Source organism: Sabethes cyaneus, chromosome 2, assembly GCF_943734655.1.
Source record: "Sabethes cyaneus chromosome 2, idSabCyanKW18_F2, whole genome shotgun sequence".
In the NCBI taxonomy this organism is placed as follows: domain Eukaryota; kingdom Metazoa; phylum Arthropoda; class Insecta; order Diptera; family Culicidae; genus Sabethes; species Sabethes cyaneus.
The window spans coordinates 206858269-206884825 of record NC_071354.1 but is presented as its reverse complement, the minus strand read 5'-3'; the positions used below and the strand labels follow the sequence as shown (position 1 = coordinate 206884825).

The 26557-nt window shown below is 41.6% G+C and overlaps 1 protein-coding gene across 1 annotated transcript in view; it reads left to right on the top strand.

The window, feature by feature from the left end:
• LOC128734096 (uncharacterized) overlaps positions 1-26557 on the top strand; it is a 143599-nt gene that overhangs the window by 80860 nt on the left and 36182 nt on the right. Inside the window, exons 2-5 of the mRNA XM_053828110.1 lie at positions 5587-5775; positions 5920-6830; positions 6905-7037; positions 7614-7847. Coding sequence (XP_053684085.1) covers positions 5587-5775; positions 5920-6830; positions 6905-7037; positions 7614-7847 — 1467 coding nt within the window. The remainder of the gene's footprint in view (positions 1-5586; positions 5776-5919; positions 6831-6904; positions 7038-7613; positions 7848-26557) is intronic.

Sequence of the window (26557 nt, the reverse complement as noted above, 5' to 3'; positions counted from 1 at the left end):
ATGAATCATTTCTTGAAGAAAAATTCATTGCGCCTAGAAAACTTTTTTTGTAAGATTTAGTCACTGAATTCAGTACGGGTGTTTTGAATACACGATTGAACCTCACAATATTGTGAAAAGTTAGCTATCACAGTAAGAAGTTTTACAATGATTGTATCATAGATATCATGAGTTACTAAAACTATAAAATCATGATGGCCCGACCATAACAGTGGCCCGACGATAACGACAATACCCTATTCATGCTAAACCGACGACATTGCGTTAGTTTGACCCTTCACTGAATATCCGTTGGAAAACTGGTGAATTTTTAAATATTCAGTAAAAAGTTATTGAAGTTTGAAAAACCCGATTTAATCCACCTAGTGGTGAAAGGAACCTTTGTTATACGGTCTTAGTTGCTATTTGAGATAGAAACCGACACGTCTTCGGAGTATAATCCATCTATTGGTTAACGTTGCGTAGTGCGTTGGTTTACATAAAATTTTTGAAAATTGAATACGTTTACAAAATTTGAACAAAATATGACCACTTATAAATTTTGATAGATCCTTTTTTCATGAAATTGCTGAATAAGGATAAGTAAGTTGTTAATAATTTGAGTAAGTGCAAGTAAAAGTAGGTTGTAAGAGCAAATATTATTCTTTAACATATACATTGCGTAGTAAAGGTCTAGTTTATAGATTTTTGAACTATGCATAATTTCCTGTAATGCCTATTTGATTCACACCAATAAAGTTTTCTAGAATAAATTTCATCAATTTTTATTAACCTTCCGTTACTCACGCTGTTGTATTTTGTATAACACGTGTAGGTTTTTGAACGCCATATTGTTATAAAGTTATAAATCGTTGTGTAACTAACGTATATTCTTCAATAAACTTGTTATGAGCCAAATGTCAAAATTATTCAATGCATTAATACTTTAAATTGTTGGGAAAATTGATCAGCATAAACTGACATCACAGAAATGAAGCAATCAGCATATGAGGTGTACCGGAATTGGCCTGGAATTTTCTCTCGTTTCTTCATATGGAAAAATGGTGTCTGTATGCATCAAAACAATCAGCAATAATGTAAAATGTTTAAAATGTATCCGTCTGTTGGTAGTCGAGTAATCCGGAGTCAAAATTAGGGTATTTTTTATAATCAAAGTTCTACAGTTCCTAAACAAGCAAACATAGAGGTATACTATATTCAGCAAAGTTGTGTATTTTTACTATTTGTGCAACTTTGTAATACATGAAAATGTCATACAACAATTACGAAAAGAGCTAAAATAAAAAACTGATTTCACTAATTCATATACAATAAATAATATTTTTCTAGCTTCGCTGAAGAGATAGGGGGTTACTGTCTTCAGCAAAATTTCTTGTAATAATATACTCTAAAACTTTGCAGAATACATCAATGTGTTATATTGAAACTGAAGAAAAATAATTTTTTTATTCCACTTTTAGGGGGATTAATCAAAATTTAAATTGCACCAGACGATAGAACTTTCAATTTCAAGAGATTCTTCCAAAGGTTCCATAAACCTAAAACCAAGTTTTCCCAGTCAAAACTCTAGTGCGCATGTCTTTTTGGCTTTGGGCCATTGTGCGCGCGAATAACCCGTATTACAAAAGTTGGCGCGAGTGTTGGAGGGTTAATATCTTTTGATCGGCAAAACCAATTCTACTGAAATTTTGCAGATATATTTGCAGCATTAAAATCTCTAATCTGATGTCAAAATAATTCAAACTAGATAAATCATCCTAGATGAAATGGTTATAAATTATTATAAATTTTAATGTGTTGTATTCAATTGCTCGTAACTTTCAAATTAAACGTCCAATCAAAAAACAAATCAATAGTGATCTATTAGGCTATGTTACCTTTCAAATGAGACTAATAGCGCCTAAGTTGGTTTAGCCATCTCTAAGAAACAGGCGATAATTATTACCTTGTCAAAACAGGTTTTTTAGGATAACTTTTAAACTGCTTGTTTGTTTTCAATAAAATTTACCCGAAAAATTTAGCGTTAACAAGAGCTTTCATTCGATACCAAGATCGTTGAAATCGGTCACTTGGTTCCGGAGAAAATCGTGTCACGTAATTTTCACGTTTTTACTTATAACTTTTAAACGAAATGTCGGACCTCGAACTAATTCAATAGTGATATACTAGCCAATAATACCTTTCAAGCAAAAGTAATAGCGAACAAATCGGTTCAGCCATCTCCGAGAAACAGGCGATAGAAAAGTTGCGCCCCGCACATACATACACACATACACACACACACACACACAGACATTGCTCAGTTCGTCGAACCCTGTCGATTGGTATATGTGGCTCGGCCCTCCGGGCCTCGGATCAATTTCGTGTTTTTCGACCAATTCCTAAACCTTTGTTATAGTATAACAAAGGTAAAAATGGTATCCAAGTCGGGAAAGACGGACACCCAACGGTAGGGAAAGACGGACATATAGATTTTGAACCCATTTTGCCCAACAACGATTTAACATTGCAAATACTTACATATTATATATGTAAAAGTAACCAGAAGTCTTATAACAGTTGGAATAGGCCAACTTTTAGAAACGATTAATTCGTCATCAATTAAAATATTGAAGGGAACCATTTTATTTTCTCGCTCAAAGGGGGGATCGGGAAGGGGGTTTTCCCAAACCAATTCTTTCCTAAATACATGATGAAATATGTTAATCTTTCTTAATACTGATAACTCGACGACGCGTGACACCTTTTTGCTAGTGTCCGTCTTTCCCATATCAAGTGTCCGTCTTTCCCGCCCATGCGCAGAAACTCTGATTTATACATAATGTTTATAATATTTAAAAAAGCATAGATTTTGGAAGAAATTTTCTGGCACACGTTGCAACTTTATTAGACAGGGACTTAAAGGTTCAGTTTGTACGAAAATTGCGATCAATACAGTTATATTTGAGTAGATATTGAGTCTTTAACTTAAGGTGTCCGTCTTTACCGCCCTTCCCCTACAGGACTATCTCGTTGGAGGCAGCATGCGTTATCGCCGGAATGATTCCCGTAGACATAATCCTGGAGGAGGTCAGCGAGTGCTACAGGCGGAAGGAAACCAGAGGCATAAGGAAACTGGTGCGAGTGGAGTCAATGGTCAAGTGGCAGTCACAGTGGGACACGGCCGTGAACGGTAGATGGACCCACAGACTAATATCGAATCTCTCGACGTGAGTAAACAGAAAGCATGGAGAAGTTAACTTTCACCTGACGCAGTTTCTATCTGGTCACGGTTGCTTCAGACAGTATCCATATCGGTTCGGACATACGAGGTCACCCTCTGTCCGGAGTGTAGAAACGTGGATGAAACACCAGAACATGTAGTGTTCGACTGTCCTAGATTCGAGGCAGCACGAAGAGAGATGCCCACTCTTTCCGCGGAGAATATTGTCACCGAAATGTGTCGTTAAGTGGCCACTTGGAATGCCGTTAGCGAAGCAGTGACACAAATTCTGTCGTAGCTGCAACGTAAATGGAGAAACGAGCAGCGATCCGGTATCGGCGAGTTCGACACAGTGCAAGCAGCTGTAGAAGCATTCCATCGCCGGGGAAATCTCTGTCGGAGTAGAATAAATCTATCGCCGGGGATTATTTGAGTAAACACCAACGCGCATCATAGTAAGAAATCCTGCGAGGGTGGCCGTGAAAGGATGGAAGTCATGTAGGTTAGGTCGCCATTCTTAGATCGGCGCACGTCTCGATAGGTGAAGTGGAAGCGAAGTGGCGAACTCGACGGAGCAGTTCTGAGCTCTACGGAAACTCTACGGGGGTGGCTGTGAGGAGATGGAAGTCATGATTGTCGTCATCTCTGGATCGGTACATGTCTCGATAGAGGCAGAAAAAGTGGAAGATCTAGCAACATGGAGTATCATCAAGCATCCCCGAAAAATCCTGCGAGGGTGGCTGTGAAGGAATGGACATTATGACAGCCGCCATATCCGGATCGGCACACGTCGCGGCAGGTGTACGGAGCAGTGCAGAGATACAGCCTCCCCCCGAAGTAATACTTAACGGTAGTTCCGGGGGGGTTGACATTTTTTTTTGTTAGATTATAGTCACTTTAACAGCTTGGGTCATTCGTGAATTCTGCGGGGTTGGGATTTGAATCCGGGTCCTCGGCGTGAATGCTAACCACTACACCGGGACTGACCCGTGTGTTGACATTTAAATACACTCTAAACGAACAATATGCATACACATCTGTGATTAACCCATTTGAATTAAACACATTCAAAAAACACTGACAGTTATTACTACTCACCCTGTATAGCTAATTTCGTAAGTCCAAACTGTATTGATCTACTTAAATCAATTTATTTTACGTCCTACATTATAGAGTGCATTCAAAATCAAATCCTAAGTTTTAAATCTAATAAAATTAATTGATCTAATCAATTTGTGTGTATGTATGTATTTATCTGATGCATCCGCTTGTTTCTTCTTTTACGTTCAATTGCGATATCTTCAGACAATGAACAGATACTTTTAATAAAATCTGTTTTAAACTACTTGATGCATAATATATTGCAATAGTCAAACTCTGTGGAGAGACTAATTTAACAAAGTAATTAAATAGATTTTAAACATATGTCGACTCTTTTTCTAAGAAGTTTTTTTTTAAATAATTAACAATAGCTACCGCCCTTGTTAGTTGGTAATTAAATGTAGCAAACCTGTTTTAGTCAGCAAAAGTAATTTATCAAACAATTCCCAGCGTTTACCGCAAAACGCGAGTTTCATATTAAATTTCCTTTTTCAAAAGTAGTCTCCCAACCAAAGTAGTTAACCGACCCAAGTGCCTGCGGCTTGGCACAGCTAACGATCCGTGCATAGTAGGGTAGCAAATTGACATCGCTCATCTCATTTTTCAAACAATTAACCTTGGCAGACCGTGCGTCTCCTCCGTGATCGGCGGAACATCGGCATCATCACTGACTGACTGCCTGACTGACTGACTGACTGTCAGCTTGTCGCCGGCGGCAGCGGCTGTTTGCCGTTTGTAACCCAAAGACCTTTACTCAGCTGAAACGTGCATTATCACACCCGATGCACATGCACTCACGCGCTTTACGGTGATCGGTTCGGTTCGGTTTACGTCACACGACTGCACTGGCAACTGGCGGTCGTTTGTCGGCAGTGCGCTCCAATTACACCGGAGTTCCCCCCGCGCGCTGGCTGCTGAATCGGCGGCTAATTGAACGCGCTCTGGAAGGTGGGTAGTTATAAACGATTCCGACAGCAGCAGCAGCAAAAGCGGCAGCGGTTTATTGCCGTAGGCCGCAGGCCGTGGGCGGCAGTTGAATGTAATTGATTTTTTATTAATTGTAATCAATTTGAGATCAACCGAATCATTATCAACTGAGGCCATTTCCAAAAAAACTGCATTCTTTCGCCGCGTGATGATATAATAGTTGCAAATTTATACATATGAGTCTTTATTATGTCTCGCCGGTTTTGGAGACTCGTTCACCAATTCGATATAATTTTAGAACGAATTTGAATTCCCTGATCTAATCTAGTTATTCTGGACGTTTCCTTTTCTTTCAGCCGGCACCTGCTGGCTCCGCCGCATAGAGAGCACCGGCAAGTGCAACAAACTGTTCACCCGCAACGTGACGCGGGAAAGCTGCTGCCAGGCCGGAACCGGGCTCGGGTTCACCGATCGGGACATCACCGACGTGCAGATCTTCTTCGTGAATGCCTTCAACGATGGAATGGACTGTTCGTCCTGTCTCGGTAAGCGACGCCAGTTGGAGGGAGTAGTTTACGCCGTTCCGTTCGATGTGAAACCCTCCACTGGTTTTTGTTTGGTTCTTAGCACGACTGTAGAATAGATCTAACCTAGTAAATCTCTAGCGAAAAACTTTCCTGTTCCCACAGAAAGCTGCGAGAACGCCAATTGTGGTCCCAACAAACGTTGCGTTATGAAGAGGGGCCGACCGAAGTGCATCTGTGCACCGAATTGTAAGGCCCCCAAACAGGCCAAGCAACTGCCGAAGCAGAATATCAAGGTGATTAATCTGAGTGTAAGCCAACGAAACCGAAGACAGTATTTATCGACCGGACCGCGTACTGCCGAGTCACGGTCAGCTCCGTCGATCCAACTCGGGGGATCGAACAATAAGCGGAGTATTCGGGTACCAAGCGATGACCCGTCCCGATCCCACCATTCAACAAGGACTGTAAAAACTAGCCTAAGTGAGAAAGCGTCAAGCCAAAGAAATAATAACGGTAAGCTAGCTAACTCTAAGCATAAGGATAATTTATTGGAATCTGTGAAATTAGTGAGTAGTAGAAACCGAATCGATCGTTCGAACGTGAATTGTACAAGTGAGGAAGTTGAGTCGACGGGTTGCGTTCGCCCGAACGATCGGCTAGTCCTGATGGCTGACAGTCCCATGCAAACCAATACGCTTCCGCAGGGCTACGCAAAAAAGAGCCGCTCCGATGCTACCCCGGTTTTGATAACCAGCTCCGTCGGTACAGCAAACCTACGACATCGGAACCGCAAGACCACGACGACTGGCAGCAACGTTAACAACCGAACGCTTTCACTCCATCGAGCTCACGAGGATTCACCGCGTACTGCCCACCAGCACAGCAGGGACTTTGGCAGACCAAGGTTGCTACGGTTGAGTCCGGAAAACGACAACGGCACCATCGCCGTCGGAGATCCACGGGTTCGCAGGCGGCCACAGTTTCTGGAGGATGCGTTCTTCGTCAGTGAGGTTCCCCATTCTAGGAGAAGCCGCATGCGAGAAACCGATTTCGACTTTGGAAATGAAATTATGGTACTAAGTCTATCGACATCAGTAAGCACCCCAGATACTAATGATTAATATGTTATTTTTAATTTCTTTTACAGCAACATACGGGATTTTATAATCCCGTGTGCGGTACTGACGGCAAAACGTACAAAACGGAGTGTCAGTTGAAGAAGCGAGCCTGTCGACAGGAGAGCACAACACTCGCCGTTGCTTACAAGGGACATTGCCAAAGTAAGTAGCGCACATGTAAGAATAAAATATAATTTAAAAATATGGTGAGTAAAAAAGAAACATATAAAAAGATGAATGAGAATGAAACCATGCCTATCGGTACATGAATTTGTTGTTAACCACGTATCGCATGCTCACAAATTATGTGAAACAATTCAACATTAATCTTGCATGATGCAGACAAGTTGCTCAGGGAGTCTTTGCACTATGAAAAATAATTCATGGAGTTCCATTAATCAGTTAAATATTAATCTGAAGATCTACACTACACTCGAAAAGCCAAAGTTTAGCAATCTAAAAAAATAAAATTTTCCCAGTGTCACTGCAAAATAAACCGAAATTTATTTCGGTCGCGTGGTGGATATCGAGTATTAAATTAAATAATTAGCCGTGAACAGATAAACACGACTCGGTCTGTGTCGGCACCTTCGCTTCGCGGATAGGCGCGAACCGACGATGTTTGCTGGCCGCCAGAAAATTAAACTCATCATGCACGCCGTCCGTAGTGTAGTTGTATAACAGTGTTTCCTGCCAAAGCGCCGCCAGTATCCTAATCAGACCCATTTCACTTCACAGCTACCTGCCGGCTGGTCCAGTGTCCGGAGGGGAAGTACTGCGTCGAGGATCAGCATTCGACGCCGCATTGCGTGACCTGTGCGCGAGACTGTCCAACCGAATCGAGAACGTTTTCCGCCAAGTCCGTCGTTTGCGGCACCGACGGCGTCACCTATCGGAGCATCTGCGAACTGAAGCAGAAGGCCTGCCTGACGGGACGGGCCATTCCGGTTGCCTACCGGGGTCGTTGCATCGGTAAGTAACCTCAGCTTTGGCTTGTTCCTATTAGAATCTTTCTCGGATCGGATGAATAATTACCGGCGCATGCACAAGGCAAGTGTCAAAACAAGAACGTTAAATTACGCCCAACGTCACCTCGAGCTACCAGGTACGTCGAGATCGAGAGCGTCGCGTGCGCTTTTGAGACTGGTCCTCCGAACTAGACCCGGACCCAACGCAGTGACGGGTGACTCTGCTAATGATCAGCCAACGATGACCGGACACTCTCATGGGACGGTTGCGTGTACGACAACGCACACGCTACCGGTTTTGTTCTGCCGCTGTATGACGAATTTTTGCATATAAACAGAGGTACAATTAATGTGCTGTCCAGGTAAAAAGCTGTCTGACCAAGATGTGGGCTGTGCTTGATGCTGAACTTTTCGACCTGCAGTTCAATAGAGGGCATACGGGGTATTTATATTCCGTAGTTTTGATTAATTTTGAATATTACTTTTCGGCACTCGCCCAGATAGCTTCGAGGTACAATGCTTATCTAACAAGCCGGTTGTTGTATGTTCCAATCTCGGCTGGGTGTTGCAGCTACAGTCACTGGGATCGTTGCACTAGCCCCATAATTGTCTTATACTCTAATAACCGGCTGTGAAGTCTGTCGATGGAGAAGGATCAAGTCCTCAAGACGATTATAATCCAAGACTTTATTTTGCTTGCGGCACATGTTAATGAGTTTAGCATTATAAAAATTATAGTAAATGTAAATACTAGGAAAACTGTAATTAATAGAACCACTCGTTTGTTACCCTCTTAGAACACCGGAATCATAAAAGACTTTTTCCCGTTACAAGGAAACTGTTTGTATCGCAAAAAAAAAGACTGAAGGTTAAGGTTAATTGCACTTTAAAAGTTTCGTTACATTTTAAAAAAAATAGCAGGAACGCTTTCGAGTCTAAGATGATAGAACTACTATAGATTTTGTGCAGCCTTAGCAACCTTTGCACGGCATCTAACCTCACTTCTGGTTTGAAGTTTTTGTGTGGTTTGTTTTGATCTCTATCTTCTTTATCTTGATTTTCCTTGTAACCTAAATGGATTTTTTGCGGTAAGCGGAAATGCGCGACATTTCCGAAGCAAAAAAGTGACTGCTTTTTTTCACAATGCATATTTTTGTCATTTTGTAATTTTTCTATTTCTAGTTCTTGCGAATAAGTGATCAAAACAACCCACACAAAACAGTCAAACATGGGACGGAAAGAACGCACTAACGTCTGCGCCCAAGTAACAATTCTAAAGCCACTTGGTTTTACTTGAATTTTATAAAGATTTTATTGCGGTATTAATCATTACCTCTGGTTTTATTGTGGTATTGTGCAATATCAAAATACGAGTCCAAACACATTTATAGCTAGCTAGAAAACCATAATAAAACTGTTAATAAAGCAAATTTATTGTGGTTGCTTATATTACCACGTTAAAACTGGTTAGCTGCACCACGTCTCTTATAAACTTGTGGCGTAGCAATACAAAATGGCGCACCAATCAGAATTGATCTTATCACGGTTGCTTGTCAAACCGCAATAAATCTGCTAGTTTTATAGACCTATTAAAACAGTAACACCCTGACCAAACAGTTTTTTTTGCTGCTATTGTCAAGAATGCTAAAGTTCAACACCAAAATCATTTTTCTATGCGAAGTCATATTGCCATATTCTAGTATTTTGTTTTAGCTCGCAAACAAAAATTAATCAAAGTAAGTGTTTTGCAGAGAGAAAGTTATTATCAATCGGTTTTCCTGTCACAGGAAGCAACTAAAACGATTTTACTAGAAATTGAGTTTGACTAACTAAATATTTCTATTTTATGAAAACAACCAGTTTTCGAAAATTGCAAAATTTCAGTGGCGCGTTGATTGTATCAACCTGTCATATCAATATTTACGATGAAATTAAATGCGCACATGCTGTAAACCAACGGAATTGCTTAAAATTTATTAAATACCACCTGACCCGCCAAACTTCGTGTTGCCACAAATTAAATTGTTTTGTACATAAATCATGAATCTTGAATGATCTTTGTCGCAATATCGAGTTTTGCACTGAGGAGTTCTACTTTGGATGATTCATTTTGGCAGTTAGGTAACTATGAAAGCATGGGTAGTTTAATATACAAATTTGCAATTTTTCCTCACAGTAAAGTAGAAAACAACTCCCTCTATTCCTTAGCCAGAAAGCAGGTGATAAAGCGGATAGCAATATTCGCCGTGATTGTATAACATTTCGCCGGGGTGATCCTCTCCTTACTCGCTCTCGCTCGTTTGGACCCAACTGAAGGAAAGTAATAGAGGTCAGTAGACCTAGGAAAACAAATAAACCTAGACAGAGGTGACTTTTGCGGGGCGGCTACCTTCTAACGGCGGGTCGCCGGCAACTCTCGCAGCCTACGGCCGTCTCGCCTTGAATCATCTAGTGTTACTATAGATAGTTTTTGGTGGTCTTATTAGGCCATTGCAAATTATTTTTAAAGTTTTTGATACTGGCTACAAAAATCGGAGGACAAATAATTTGTGGGATGTAAGTCGATATTTTTTTAATAAAACCAATTGTCTGTGGGCTCTACAGTCTAAAGAACTCGAAAAATGAGCGTACGGAGTGTCAACGCGTCTAACACCACAAATGGAAATTCAAACAATAGAATTTGCAAAAATCGCCATTTTTTTGTTTCGTAGGTTTTCGCATGGAAAACAATAACATATATATGAAAAGCAAGAACAGATTTGGTTTTCACGTTTAAACTTTAGGTAAAAATGCGTTAGTTTTGCTCGATTAAAACATTCTCTTCCCGTTCAGTTGCCCAACGCTGGAAGGACAAAAACTTGATAAAATATTTGTAGTAGTCTTATTGCCTAATGTTTTATGGAAGAGTCAAAAACTTCTCTTTCGATTAGTTTTTGAGTTACCCAAAAATATCTGTTTTATACAAAGAGTCCTTATTCCACTACCACCAACCACTACCAACCTCTTTGAAACCTTAAAATTCGATGAAAACAGTCTTCTATGCAAGTTTGACAGCTGCAACTGGCTGTCAACCCAAAGAAAAATAAATTTGTTTTTTAACAGCTTCCGATGTAATTTTTTGCGTCGTTACTGTAAGCTTTTTTGTAGTTAAAATCTGTAAATGTTCTGTTGTTGCGATTCGATTACGTAAAGTGTAACTCTCTCTTACCGCAGATGGTGTTTGGTCCATGACGTTTGTACTGTCACGGACCAAACGGTGCGGTGTATGAATGATTTCGAGCCAGGGGACTCACAACTCTATTCCTTTCTAATGCAGTTGACAGGAACATGCGGCACTGTTGTCGTTTGTGTTGTTTTGATCGCGGTAAAGCATTTAATTCCCTTTTAGCATAAATGAAACAAAATTAAGTAACTTTTTGGAAGCTACATAAGCCTGCAGGGGCATCAGATCGGTAAGAAATAAAGTGGCAAGAGCGACATTTGTTTATATTCACCTGCCCCTTTACATGTGACTTTCACTATTCCTTACAGATAGATCCCCCCTGATTTTACTAGATGTTTCCCGACCTCCCCGGCACGTCGCCATTTGTCCGTGACTAAATCTGAAACCTCAAAAATACTGGGCGGGAAATCACTTAATAGAAAATCAATGCGACGGCGATTGTTGTTTGGGATACAATACAATACAATACAATACTTAATGGGGGTACTGTCAAACTCTGTAGATCAAGATAGAGATGTCGAGGAGATAATGTTTCCGCAGGAAGAGGGCTTTAGCGAATTGAACTGAAAAAAGAGCTGTCAACTTGAATCACTGGACTAATTATTTCGGCTTCACTGAAATTGACGCAAATGACATTCTTACCACCGCCTTGATCACATCACATCAAGAAATTGACGTATAGACAAATTGATAAATTGATTCTTTTCGGTGAATTATTAAATTAACTTAGCATTGTTAGCGTTTCCGCTTACTTTATTCAGCCATCCTCAGAAATTTATGACAAACAACTTATAATTTAAATTCAAACTTGTCGCCGCTATCGTTTTACTTAATTAATTTTTAATTAATTAATTTTTACTTAATAATCAATAACCGAAAAGAGTCAATTTAAATCTGATAAGAAAATTACACGGTGACCAAAAAAAACCAAAAAAAAAGATGTATTTACGTACTCCTAATTTTCTCCAGTTCGGGTGTCGGCAGACTATGCTGCAAATTGGTCTCAATTTATGAAACGCGTAAAATATTTTTGTCTAATTAACTCGTTTTTAGTGGATTTAGGCAATCGGTTAATAATATATATGATGATCATACTGCCTACTTCTAGCAGAGAACCGGGTGGATCTTGCCGTCTCAACAATTTCTCTCCCAATGTACTCTTTCTTGGGCTACTCGTAGCCAATACGTTGAGCGTCTCAACATAGGTAGTCGCCTTCAAACTGGTCGATCCATCTAGCATCCCTCTATTTCCTGGGTGCCGATGGGGTTCTCGAAGAGAGCGGAGTTCACAGCACATTCGGCCGGCCTCCTTGCAACGTGGGTGACCGTAGTCTCTCAACTTTTGCCAGGTGTACGATGGGAATCTTTCTAATCATTGCCTACAGTTCGTGGCTCGTGGCACGCATCTGTGCACCACTCTCAGCTTTCCGTTTGTACTCCGTCCAAAATAGTCGTTTCATTCAAATACGGCAAGTGTAAGTATGTCTTTCGTAAGAAAAGATACAGTCGCAAATCCAGAGGACTACCGGTCTAATTAGAGTTTTGCATCTCGTCAGTTTTGTGTGCCGGCAAACACTCCTTGATTGAAACGTATTGCGGAAGGAAAGGCAGGCTCAACTTCAAGCTGGCACACGTCGAATCTCCTTACTCTTATTATTGTCGACAGTGACTAGAGATCCTTAATATATAGCCTCATTAACAACTTCCAGTTCATCGCCGTCAATAGCCACTGTCCATGGGAGGCGAACATTATTTTCTCTGAAGCCTCTTTCTACCACATATTTGGTTTTCGACGCAATAATTTGTGACCCAATCCTCGTAACCTCGGTTTTTAGTCTAACGTAGATTGCCTTCGTCGTTCCAAGGTTTCTGGTAATGATGTCGAGGTCATCTGCGAATGCTAGGAATTGGGCACATTTGCTGTAGATAGTTCCACTAATTTCGATGATCACCGGATAACACCTTCAATAGCGATGTGGAATAATATACAGAACAGTCCATCTCCTCTGCGTGATTCGACAGGACTTGATCAGCCGCGTCAGGTTGTGCGGAAAACCATTCTCATGCATTATCTCCCATAGCTGTTCACGTTCAACTGTATCTTATGCTGATTTAAAATTCAGGAAAATAGGGTGCGTGAGCACGTTGTACTCCCGACATTTCTGGAGGATTTGTCAGAGAGTAAAAATGTGATCCGTAGTAACACGGGCCCCCATATAGTCCGCTTGATACTGCCCTACAAGTTCTCTTGCTATTGAGGATAGACGATTGAACAACATCTAGGAGAGCAGCTTGTGGGCGGCGTTGACCAGTGTAATACCGCGTTAATTACAGCAATCTAGCCGATCATCCTTTTTTGTAAATGGGGCAGACCACACCTTCCATCTACTCCTCCGGTAGTTTCTTCTCCTCCAAATTTCTCGAAATTATCCAGTGAAGTGCCGTTGCTAGCGGTTCTTGGCCAGTTTTGTAGAGTTCTGCCGGGAGTTTTTTTTTTTGTATGAACTCATCACTGCGACCAGTATAGTTAGATCTATTGTGATATCGCCCGGGTGTTTGCTGTATTACCTGCACTGCATTTATTTGCTATAATCGCTATTGAGTGAGCGATATGCTTATTGAATTTCATGCGTGCTTGTGTGTAATTGGGTTTTACCCTTCTTTCAATGCTTTCTCTACTTTACCCACCTTGTTCCACATGATAGCGCTGTCCCCAATTATAGCCATCCCTGGCACTGCACACCAGTGCATTTAACTATAAGGGTCTCATTTTGCACTGTCAATAGGCCTTATATAACATAACATAGAATGCAGCATTAAGGAAGGGTAAATGAGGGGCCTGAGAATAAACCCATGCTAAAAGTCACTTTGAACATCGAATGGCTTGATTTCTGCCGGGAGTTAGAAAGGCGGCTCTATTATTCTTCTGCTGACCGATTTCTCACTGGATCTCTTCGAGATCGGGAGCCAGCATACTGTTATCGTTTGTAGGCATTGTTACGTCTCGTTCCGTTATATCGCCATTGAAATATCCATCAAAGAACTGCTGCCACCTATTCACCACCTTGCGCTCGCTTGTGACCAGGTTTCCTTCCTCGTCCATACTCATATCAGATTGCGGTTTGTATCCTTTACTAGATTGGCTCACACCTTGATACCAGAACTTGCGTGTATCATTGGCCTGGAATAGTTGTTCTAGCTCTTCTTCTAGCTGGTGCTTGTTCCTCCTCAGGATCGTAGTCAACTTATTCCGCGCTCGTCGAGGATTGATCAAATTTTCCCTCGTGGCAATGCTTAGATAATTTTTCCAAGCTCCTCTTTTTGTACTCTCCAATCGTCAAACCAATCTTTTCGTGCACGCTAGGTTTCTTCACGTAGCACCGCGGTTGCGGTCTCATTGATAGCCTAGCGTATCTGATTCCATCCGTCTTTCAGGGTCGAAGCACCTAGCTCCACAAAGGAAGGTAGAGCTTCATCCAGTATGCATGCGCAGTTCTCGGTAACTCGCGGGCTGTCTAATTGCCGAATGTTTAACTAAGACGGACGTATTTGTCGCGAGGTATAAACCGTCGATAGCTTTGAGCGCTCATGTACTGCTACTAGATAATGATCCGAATTGATACCCGCACCAAGTAGGGAGCGTATGTTGGTGATGTTCGAGAAAAACCGGCCATTAATGAGCATATGTTGGATTTGGTTCAAGGTTGCGCAAGTGATCACCAGGTGGCTTTGTGGATACCTTTGCGGGAAAAAAAGTTCTTCTGATTACCAGGCCTCGTGAAGCTGCAAAGTTGATGCATCGCTGTCCGTTATCGTTCATATCGATGTGCAGGCTATGGAGCCCGATCACTGGTCTTTACACCACTTTCCTGCCAATCTACGCGTTCATATTCCCGATGACAACATAGACCGCTTCCATCCCGTCATTCGGGTCTACCATCGTGTGGACATGCACGTTCAGGATGGTGTAGTTGAATTAACGATCTTTTATCCTTAACATACTCATCCTTTCGTTGATTCCTTTCCAGTCCATTACGCAATCCTGCATCCTACCCATAACTACATACACCGTTTTCACCGTATTGTTCGATCCACCACTTTGGTGAAATTTGGCCTTGCTGCCACGGATCCCCCACACCTTCTCGCTTATGCGACAGATCTCCTGCAGTGTCACGATGCCATACTATCGGAGTTCTCACTGATCGAGAAGCACCCGCTCGCCACCCACGAAATTCAGTGATCTGCAGTTCCAAGTATCCAAGCATCCATTCCATGTTCTTATTTCGTCGCCTTTGTGCATGCCAAATGTTCCGAGTCGAATTTCCTTGATTGTTCGTAGTAGGATTGTGTTTGGGTTGCCTTACTAGGGTCACGCTACCGAGTTTCGTAGTGGAGCTGCCATCTTAGGTGTAGCGCCGACAACAAATTTCTCAGTTCAGCCGCCCGCTCCGGTTCAGAAACTGCCGTGAGCTGCTCCTAACATGGAGTACAACTGCGCACTTGGTGGAGGAAGCTTCAAGCTACCATGAGTCGCCTCAAACAGACGTTCGAGGCTGACAAGGTTATTACTCGTTACTTTTTATTTTTAATCACCGTAACAATTTTTATAGTATGTTTCGTTGATAGAATCCTTATTGTCTCGATCTGCATAACGTTTCTGGCTACCATGTAGACCCTTCATTTCGATATTCTATTTCCATATTGAGTTTCCTTACGTTGCCAAAGCTCTTAGCACTCGTCTCTTGAAAACTGCGAGTTCATGCTGGTCCTTCTCGGACATTGTCCATGTTTAATGCCTGGAGAACAACAAGTCGACTGAGTGTCTTATACTGGAAAAGCTTTTCACGGAAGCTTAGCCACAATGGATTGCTAGGTTCATGGTAAGCATGACTTCCGCTGATTAGATGCCTCCATATCTCCGATTAAGATCATTGTCCGACGTCACCAGTGAGCCAATGTAGACAAATTTGTCAACTATCTCGTTCTCATCGTCGTCGATCGTTGCAGTACTGCCCAAGCGGCGTCGGTCGGCCTCAGCTCCGTCGACCAGCATGTACTTTGTTTTGAACGCACTCATATTCAACTAAATCTTCTCTCCTTCACGGCTGTGGATATTCGCTTGGTTCATAACACCTTGTACCGCTATGACCAGCAATCCTGAGACCCCTTCACCTTGACAAAGAAGCCCCCCGTGGGTTTCCAATATACACGGCCATTCTCCCGAAAATCGCGAACAGACGTATCATCCAGCCTTAATAGTCTGAACGGATTCCGGCGATAACCGCTCTCGTCCATCAATTTTATAGCTTTTTACGGTCAACAGTATCATACATAGCTTTATATTCAGCGAACAGATGGTGCGTGGGCGCTTTTTCCCATTTGTTTGTCCCAGTTTTGCCAAACAGCTTCATGCCAAATTACTCTATGCTAAATGACGCTCAAATTCATAGTAAAGTGGAGTTTTGAAAGTTATGCCTAAGGTCTATTATGCCTAACGTCGCATACGCGTCCCATACATACCTTTGGCAATAAGGCATCGCACACCCGTCCCATACATACCTTTTGCAAATATTGCTTAGCTGGAGAGCATGCCAGGTGTGCACGTTTTGGTTACCGCCCGATCGTCCGTCAAGATACTACCATTCTTGCCTCGACACAATTCGTGGTACGAAACCTTTGCGCGTTAAGTTTCTGGTAGAGCTTCGGCGTTTCCCAGCAACAAAGCAACTGCTCCAACTTCGCATAGTCCAGCTCTTTCAGGAAGCGCTTCTTCTTGGAAGATTAGGAGTTTGCTGCATCATCTTCTGTTTTTCCGTGTTCTGACGAGAGGCACTGCGCCCGCCAACACCCTCCTCATATCCTTTGTCGCAAGGTTACCGAGTCTGCTTTGACAAGCGAGTGGTCGTGGGTTCGAATCTTAGTAGAATCAAGCCATTCGATGTCAAGTGACTTTAGCATGGGTTTATTCTCAGGCCTCTCCATTTACCCTTCCTTCGTGCTGAATTCTATATTTATCCTCTGAAGCCTCTTGACAGTGTAAATGTCCCTCCTATAGTTAAGTGTACTGGTCAGAGGTACGATTGAGTCCTCGCCAGGGACGGCTATAATATGGGATAGTGCTGGCAGCGAGGAATAAGTGGGTAAAGTAGATCAAGCTTTGAAGGAAGGGTAAACCCCAATACACGCAAGCACGCATACAATTTAAAATAAGCATATCGCTCACTCAATAGCGATTATAGCAAAAAGAAATGCAGTGCAGGTCATACAGCAAACACCCGGGCGATATTACAATAGATCAACTATACTGGTCGCAGTAATGAGTCCACACATGGAAAAAAAAAATCCTTTGTTGCTCTCTACTACGCTGTTAATGGTTGTTTTGATGGTATTTCCTCGAGAGGTGCTTCGTCCATTTCGTAATCATCTGACAGTGTAGCTTCAAGTAAATCCGTGTAGTTCACAGCGACATCAAGCGCCATCAGGGAATTCAGCCGCGCGAGTTTACCCGCATCTAACCTTCACTAGGTAGTGTTAATGTATGGATATTATCTGACGTCTCGGAGAAGTAGTCAATCAAAGCATGGTCGATCTGTGTTTCTGTCTGATTTGCTGACTACTAGGTGAACTTATCTAGCAGTTTATGCTGAACGACAGTGCTACGATGATGAACGATGATAAGTCTTAGCCCAATAAGTTGATAAGTCTTTGTTAGCTGATGTGCGCCAAAGCCTGAGCCTCACAGGTTAGTATTTCTTGTCCTGGTCGACCGACGTGGGCGCAAATCCCCGATCCGTCACCGTGCTGGTGTTCTCGCTCCTACTGCATCCTACTTGTCATCATCGGAATATCCGAGATTAGGTCCGCGCACGTTGATGTTGCGTATGTTGAAGAGGCGACAACCAATTCTCAACCTGTACATTTGAGAATTGTTTGGCCACCACCCAAGAATCCATTCTCCGCATCTTGCCCATTACGGCAAAAGCTATACCTAGCTCGTGATACATTCTCACTCCTTTGGAATGACAGTATTTTTCGGTGGGCCTTAGTTCTGGTTACAGACGGTAGATAATCTACAGACGCGCAAAGAGCGTGGCATAAAACACCAATCGAACCGTCAAATCGAGGTTCCAAATGAGCAAAGTAAACAAACTTGTGTTTCGTGTAGGCAGGAAAGACTAAGTTTTGTAATCTACCTGAAGTGTTAAAGCTTAAACTATTGATTTACTAACAACATATGGATTAGTTACCTTCAATATATCATATAATGCTTCAAAAAATTCAATTGACTTGTTCAATTTGCAAAATATGCGTCGTAATTCGCGAACTTCCATGGAACATTCCTCGCGATTCACGCAACTTACTGCTGATTATAGGAAGATTGATCCAATTCTAACTGGTTGCCAAAACTGTTTAAATAATATAAACATAAAGAAGTGTAGCCGGCTAGATAATTTTTCTCTTTGCGCGTCTGTAAATTATCTACCGTCTGTAGTTCTGGTGCTTTGGGCATCCTTTAAATAGTGGCACGAAAATAGATCCGGCCATAAGATCGTAGGGCCCTCGTCTTGTTTCAACAGAGGAAGCACACACTTCTGTAGACACTTGTTAAGGTAAATCTGCCCGTTTACAGTCCAGGTAGTCACGAACACCGCACTCCGTTTGACACATGAGTAGGTAGCTTGCCAAACCATGTATTTCTAGGCAAACTTTGAAAGTTTCTGCTTCCTTACTTCCTCCGGAATATCAATGTGCTAGGCGGTGAAAACTTGTAGCCACGGAAGCTGCCGGAATTCCGCCTTGACATCAGTTTCATCATCCATGATGAGATAATGAGACTTCGTCAGGAGCTGGGTGACCAGTTTCCAGGTCCGTGGTTTTCCCATCGTATTTTGCCGTTCATCACGACTTGGAGCCTTCTGCACTTTATATGTATGCAGTCCCTCCCGTCCCGGTCCTTGGCTCTCTGAACGAAAGACTTGGACAGATTCAACTTCTTGGTCACATCCCTGACCGAAGCATTGGGATTCTGCTTAAACACTTTCACGATCCTGATCACTAATAGAACATCCATTCTGACCGCATTTCTCCTTCCGTTGACTGCACGATTCTGAGTTGTTTTCCGTTGTCCCGATGAGAAAGTTGAGGATTTTCCAGATGCATGCGCAAAATCAATTCGCGACGTTGCTATTCGGGTGACGCCATATTTTCAATTTTCTAAAAACTGACAGCGATAGAAATACAGTGTAAACAATACACTATAAACAGCTTTACCCAAATTTTCAAGAGAAAATACCTAATGCAATTTAACGTAGTACACGCTTTAGTAAAAACTCAGCGAGCAGACCTCCAACTTAGACAATATGTCACTAATAATGGCAATACTTGTCCTTTCCTAGCTAGTGTTTACCTTGTCGTTTTCAGCCAATCAGTACCACCTGTATCGAAATCTTTTGCATGGCGCGAGGTAGAATTGACATGACTTGTCCTAAGATCTGACGATGCTAGGCATTTCGAAACGGCTGAATCCATTCCGAATATCGTTTGACGAAAATGAAAAGTTTCAGAAAAAAAATTAAAAACGAATAATAACCGACGAACATATTTTAAATTAAGTATGACGTCCACAAGAAAAACCGAACTTTTAGAAACTTGATTATATTCACATTCACATCCAAGACATCAACACGACCGGTTTATTGTTGCGATATCATAACAGTCAAAACCTCTTACGACAAAGTTTCGCCACATTTCCAACTGGCAATTTGGTTCTAAATGTCAAATTGATTGGTTGTATCAATTTGTTAAGGGCCGACAAAGTCGCACAGGGAGTGCAGAGCTCAGTCAGCGCGCAATCCATGGACGGCCAAGCCCAAGGTCGGTTTGCCTTCAAACCAAAACCAAAACCAGAGAAAAAAGCGCACACACAAAAACGTTGCAAACGTTGACATTCTCCGTTTTGATGGCATCCGAAGCGCGATTGTAGCCCAGAAATTATCCCGAAAATTCCAATCTGATGCAAATTTGCCTCCTCGCGCGAGCGCTCCCCGATCGTTTCGGTCACAAAATATTCTGCTGCACAAATAATAAAATAAAATAAAAAACTGCAGAACGTCTAGACTTATTAATGATTTGACTGTTTCCCCCCTCTAGTGCCCGCGCCCATTAGAAATGCATGAGCTGTTGCATTTTTATTGTTATTATCTTATGCAATTTGTTTATGCCAGACTGATCGAAGAATGAAAGCGAAGAGCATCACACAGGCTTCAAAGCGTCTCGTTCGCTCCATCGCCGATTGCTCGGGCTCGGAATTGGAACATTTAGGAACATTTGTGTTCTTGGAGCACTGGGGGGAGAAGGGCCGAATGGGTGCAGGTTAGAAGGGATATCATATCAAAAACCTGAGTAAAAACGCGAAAGGAGTGCATACTCTCTCCGGGCCCATCTATACGGACAACCGCGCTGCTGATACGGCGATGGAGTTGAGGTCTGGAGTCGTCTCTTGCATGATACGATGATAGCTGGCGAATGAAATCCTCGCCTGAACGCGAGCGAATTCTCCAGCTGCAGCAGATTGCAGTTGAACATGCATTTCATGACCGGTAGAGGTTTTCCAAACATGTTTTCCTTCATTGTTGCTTCTTCCCGCTTTGCTGGCCGTCGTCGTATTGCTGCTGCTGTTGCTGACCAATTTCAGGAAGGCGGTGCAGGGAGAAATAGTGCTCCGTTCTTGGCTCCCAGTCAGTGGTTGCTTTTTTCGATGGCCGCATCACAGATTCGGTCAAATTGAAACCCACGCGGTCATAAACCATCAGGCTTAAGTAATCATGTACCAAGGCATGTCTGTTCGCTGTCAGTTGGCTAACCCGTAGTAAACTTCGAAAGGAACAATTTGAGTTTTTTTTATTTTGCTTTAATCGTTCAACGTCTAAAGAAAGGTACTTCGGTCAGTAACGATTCGCCAACCGTTGCAACCTGGCTGGAATGATGATGAATCATTAATAAAAGGTGCACTGACAATAAATTTTGGACCCCTGGATGCGGCACTGACAGCACATCTGCCCGTAACTGAACTCAAACATCCAAGAGGATTGATTGATGCTTATCATGCTTGCACCTCGCACGAGTGCACTCCAGGAATGATACCACGCATCGGAACAGCCTTGGTACGGTCTTAGTGCAAGTGCATTTACAATTCAGGAATCAAAATAAAAAACGAAGAAAGCAAATAAAAGTGAAAATGCCTCAATTAAAAATTAATTTACTAGTGCCTAGAAACGAAAAGAACAAACTGGAACTAACAGATCCATTGGGCATGTCGGACCGACCCATAGAAAGAGATAAAAAATAATAATTAATTGCATCTTGTATGAGGAACAATTGTACCAACGGCACCGGAACTTGGTAATTCGGTAAAGGTTATCTGTCTTGCACGGAACGCTAGAATGATAGCATATATTTGCGGGATACCGCGGAGTAACAGTGGCATTTAAATTAATTCTCACCACTCCTAAACGTTTTATTCGAATTGATTCAAAGAAATGCCAGTTGTATCGGACAAAGCGTATTGACATTCATTCAATTTAGTTGCAACGATATTTTAAATATTCCTTTCTCATTGCCATAAATATATTTTTTTCATTTCCTGTATCAATTTATGGTGCTCCGCCTGTACCTACTTGTTCGAATTTCCCTTAACCATAAATCCGCATGTTTCGTTTTCCTGTCTCTGGCAGTTTGTTTATGGGACAGTTTGAACATTCATTTATACAAAACTGCCGAATCACGGCTTCGCACCGCCCGCCCCAATCAGAAGCGGCAGCTACATAAAACCGCGCCTGGGCAACCCGGCAACCCGTCAGTTTTCCAGTGGGCAAGGCAGGGTATTGACGAATGGCGGTGGGGTGGCAAAATCAACGACGGCGGTGGTGTGACAACTCCATTCCGACATGTGCTGCAGCATGCAGTCAAGTACAGGGGAAACAAATTGAAATCTGAAAGGTAATATTTTTACATGTGCAACCGCGTGAGACTCTCGCGCCAGTCAGCAGCAGTGGCTGAAAAATTATAGCACTCTGTGGTATGATATTGGAAATTGCAAATATGCACCCGAGAAGGTTGGCGCGGCGCGGTACACTGCGGTCCAGATTGACTCTGGTGGTAGTCAAAATCGTTTGAAAGTTCAGATTTGCATGAATTATGGTGAGGAGTTATATCCGTTGTTATAAATTGGATGCACACGAATTATTGAACATGTCGCCTTTTTTTCGATGAAAGCTAAGGAACCCGTGAGGGCCTTGGTACTGAAAAATTAACAAGTGTCTGAGCCCAGCCACGGGGGCCCCAGCCCCAGCCAGAGGGGGAGGTCGTAAGTCTTTTTTGATTCAAATTAATGTATATGTATATTTTGCCGGTTAGAACTACAATATACAGTAATGTTCCGTTTTTATCAGCTCCCGATGCTGTCTACCCCGGATTTTGTCTACCACCGATTTTAACAGCTTTTTCTCCCGATTTTGTCAACCTATAAATTTTGTGCTTTTAAACATTTCAGTCTGCATGAAATATCAATCAAATCAAAATATCCCTGAGAAGAGTTTTTGAATAAAATGATGCCTTTTTTGCGAGTGATTCGGGTTCAAAATTAGGGTATTTTTATATTAAAAGTTCTACAGTTCCTAATGTTGTGTACTTTCACTATTTGTACAACTTTGTGAAACAAGAAAAAGTCCTACAACAGCTACAAAAACAATTAAAAAAGAAAAATTGATTTTACGATTTTTCATATAGGAGAAATAGGAAGTTTCCATCTTTGCTGTAGAGATAGAAGGTTACTGTCTTCAGTAAAAGTTCTTGTAATAATATGCTATAAAACTTTGCAGAACACATCAATGTGATATATTAAAACTGAAGAAAAATAATTCTTTTATTTCCCTTTCAGAGTGATTAATCAAAATTTAAATTCCGCTAGACTATAGAACTTTTAATGTTGGGAAGAATAAATGCTTAATGCGAGAAATGAAGATTCAGGCAAACTGAAAATTCTTGATATTAGGCCAAAAATATCCCTCTTCCCAACAGAAAAGTAAAAAGCCGACTGCTATACGTCGTTGAATAGAGAAAAAAGAAACAATACGTAGTGGATCCTCACACTACATGTAACCGCTGGCTCGAACGGTTATCGACTATCGTTGCTAAGCGCAAACCGAATAGCTATATGTCTATCAATCTGTGCGGTCGCAACACATACAGTCAACAAAAATATATTCGCGCTGGATAAATGTGCGAATGAATGATAGAATCAGGCAAGCGTCATAACAAAACCTTGATATAAGACCACAGAGTATAGACGGCTTAGTGGTGTAATTGGTTAAACAACACGCTCAACTAGAGATTGGGAGCTGTGAGTTCGACTCTCACCTTCGCTAAGTCTATATTTTTGGCCTAATATCAAGAATTTTCAGTTTGCCTGAATCTTCATTTCTCGCATTAAGCATTTATTCTTCCCAACAGAAAAGTAAAAAGCCGACTGCTATACGTCGTTGAATAGAGAAAAAAGAAACAATACGTAGTGGATCCTCACACTACATGTAACCGCTGGCTCGAACGGTTATCGACTATCGTTGCTAAGCGCAAACCGAATAGCTATATGTCTATCAATCTGTGCGGTCGCAACACATACAGTCAACAAAAATATATTCGCGCTGGATAAATGTGCGAATGAATGATAGAATCAGGCAAGCGTCATAACAAAACCTTGATATAAGACCACAGAGTATAGACGGCTTAGTGGTGTAATTGGTTAAACAACACGCTCAACTAGAGATTGGGAGCTGTGAGTTCGACTCTCACCTTCGCTAAGTCTATATTTTTGGCCTAATATCAAGAATTTTCAGTTTGCCTGAATCTTCATTTCTCGCATTAAGCATTTATTCTTCCCAACAGAAAAGTAAAAAGCCGACTGCTATACGTCGTTGAATAGAGAAAAAAGAAACAATACGTAGTGGATCCTCACACTACATGTAACCGCTGGCTCGAACGGTTATCGACTATCGTTGCTAAGCGCAAACCGAATAGCTATATGTCTATCAATCTGTGCGGTCGCAACACATACAGTCAACAAAAATATATTCGCGCTGGATAAATGTGCGAATGAATGATAGAATCAGGCAAGCGTCATAACAAAACCTTGATATAAGACCACAGAGTATAGACGGCTTAGTGGTGTAATTGGTTAAACAACACGCTCAACTAGAGATTGGGAGCTGTGAGTTCGACTCTCACCTTCGCTAAGTCTATATTTTTGGCCTAATATCAAGAATTTTCAGTTTGCCTGAATCTTCATTTCTCGCATTAAGCATTTATTCTTCCCAACAGAAAAGTAAAAAGCCGACTGCTATACGTCGTTGAATAGAGAAAAAAGAACTTTTAATTTTAAGAAACTCTTCCAAAGGTTCCATAAACCTAAAACCAAGTTTTCCCGCCCAAAATACGCACCAAAAAATGTTCTGGACCAGTGTGCTGTTGATTAGATTGCGTTGTGCTTTCGGTTAATGAAATGAGGGTTAAAATTTAATTTATAGTAGAAGTCTTCGATATTGCAAGGCAGGGATGGTTCCTCCTCAGAAGAAAAAAAGAGAAGAGAAAAATTCAAACTGTGCTCAGTCTTCAACGCGATTTATTCTGCTCCGTTTCATTTTAACTTTTCTCTTTCTTGCTGAACGCAATTGTATGAGGAACCGCACACTGTGCTACTCATTGAGGAGAATGTTAATACACTTTGAATACGTTGATGCGATGCGCTGACGTATGACAACTACGGGTAGTTTTAACATTAGTAGTTGAGAAAAAACGACGATTGTCAGTAGCGGTCATTGCCATCAGAAAAATATTAATCCATTAATGCAGTTGAATCATGATTCTTACATTTAGTATATTCAGTTGAGTTGGGCTGCCCGTGAACGCAACTCCATTAAGTATATGGTTAGGCATGTCACAACGGCAACAGTGCGAAAAATGTTATTTAGATATGACAACATTTGATTTCCCATGCATTTGCTTCTTGACGCGCACCAACAGGAAAGTCCCATTATAAACAAAGGTAATTCTCCGCTAAGATTCAAAATTTAACGACTTTTGATTGTCTTGACGCCTCTGAGTCTATAGTTGCTGTACGCGCACCTGTTGTTTTGTTTTCACGTTTACTGCTGTAGCTACCGAGAGGACCGGGAGCAAAACCGAAAGTTGCTCATTTAAAGAGCGCATTAAGAAGTTTTTCTGCGCGTCAGTTTTTCTCATTGTGTTTAGTCTGTTTCTCATTGTATGGATTTATTTCTCATTTCTGAAAGCAGTGCTGCTCATTGTGTTGAACAAAAAAAAGTTGTACTTTTTGCACAATGAGTGAGGAAATAACAAGCCTGTTGCAAGGTCTAAGTCTTGAATTTTGAAAAAAAATTTACGATTTTGTCAGTTTTCCCATTTTGTCAGCCCAAAATTCAACATGGGGCTGACATTACTGTATTTCTATACATTTAATATGTTGTAATTCTTAACGAAAAAATATGCATATAAAACAATCGAATTCAAAATACGGCCCAGTCTCCTTCCCTCCAGCTATAGGGCTGGTGATTTTTTATGGGCCTACAAGTCAAGTTCTCGTATCTACGGCTTTTCATAAGCTTTACAGAAAAGGTTGCTGGAAATTGCTTTCAGTCACGAAAATCACGAGTACGCTTCACATTAACTTCAGATAAAACTCTTCACGCGATAGTCCATTAGAAAACACAACATAAAGTCGATGAAGAGATGACTAAAATACGATAAATCCGACAAAAAAGACAACGAGGAGTCGGCGAAAACACGGTCTAAATGCGATGAATAGATGACGTAAATATTTTAAACAGTCATTGAAAATATGGAGATAGGACGGCAAAAGACGGCAAAATAGTGACAAAAATAAACAAAATGTCAACGTCAATGGGTCAATGCATAATGGGTGCTATGTATAATGCACGCAAGGCAAAACGGACGTTAGGCATATTATACAAACTGTGAGGTACATACATGTGCGGTACATACAAGACTCTATATTTGAGCATTCCTTCCCCCTTAACAATGAAAGTGTTGGCAACGCTGTCATGTGAAGCTGGTACAGTGCGCAATTATTATTGGCAACATTGCTCGTCTATCTTCCCCCTTTTCCAGCAGACTCTTGGACAGGTAAGACGTACTTTGTTCGCGCAGCTCTTCTCCGCATCGAGTGATTCCTACGGTGTGATATATAATAGCATGTCATCGAGTATTCACACAAACTTCGCTTTTCTATGAATAGGCACTTGAGCCAATCATCGCTCTGTCACAATATAACTAAAAGGGGGTTCCGAAGCCCATTTAGCATGAGGTCATTAAAAAGCTAAGCAACAGCCCAAGTAGCACACTTTAGGTCCTTTAGTTGAAGCAACCGGTTTGCGACTGAAATTAGTCATAACTCGGTT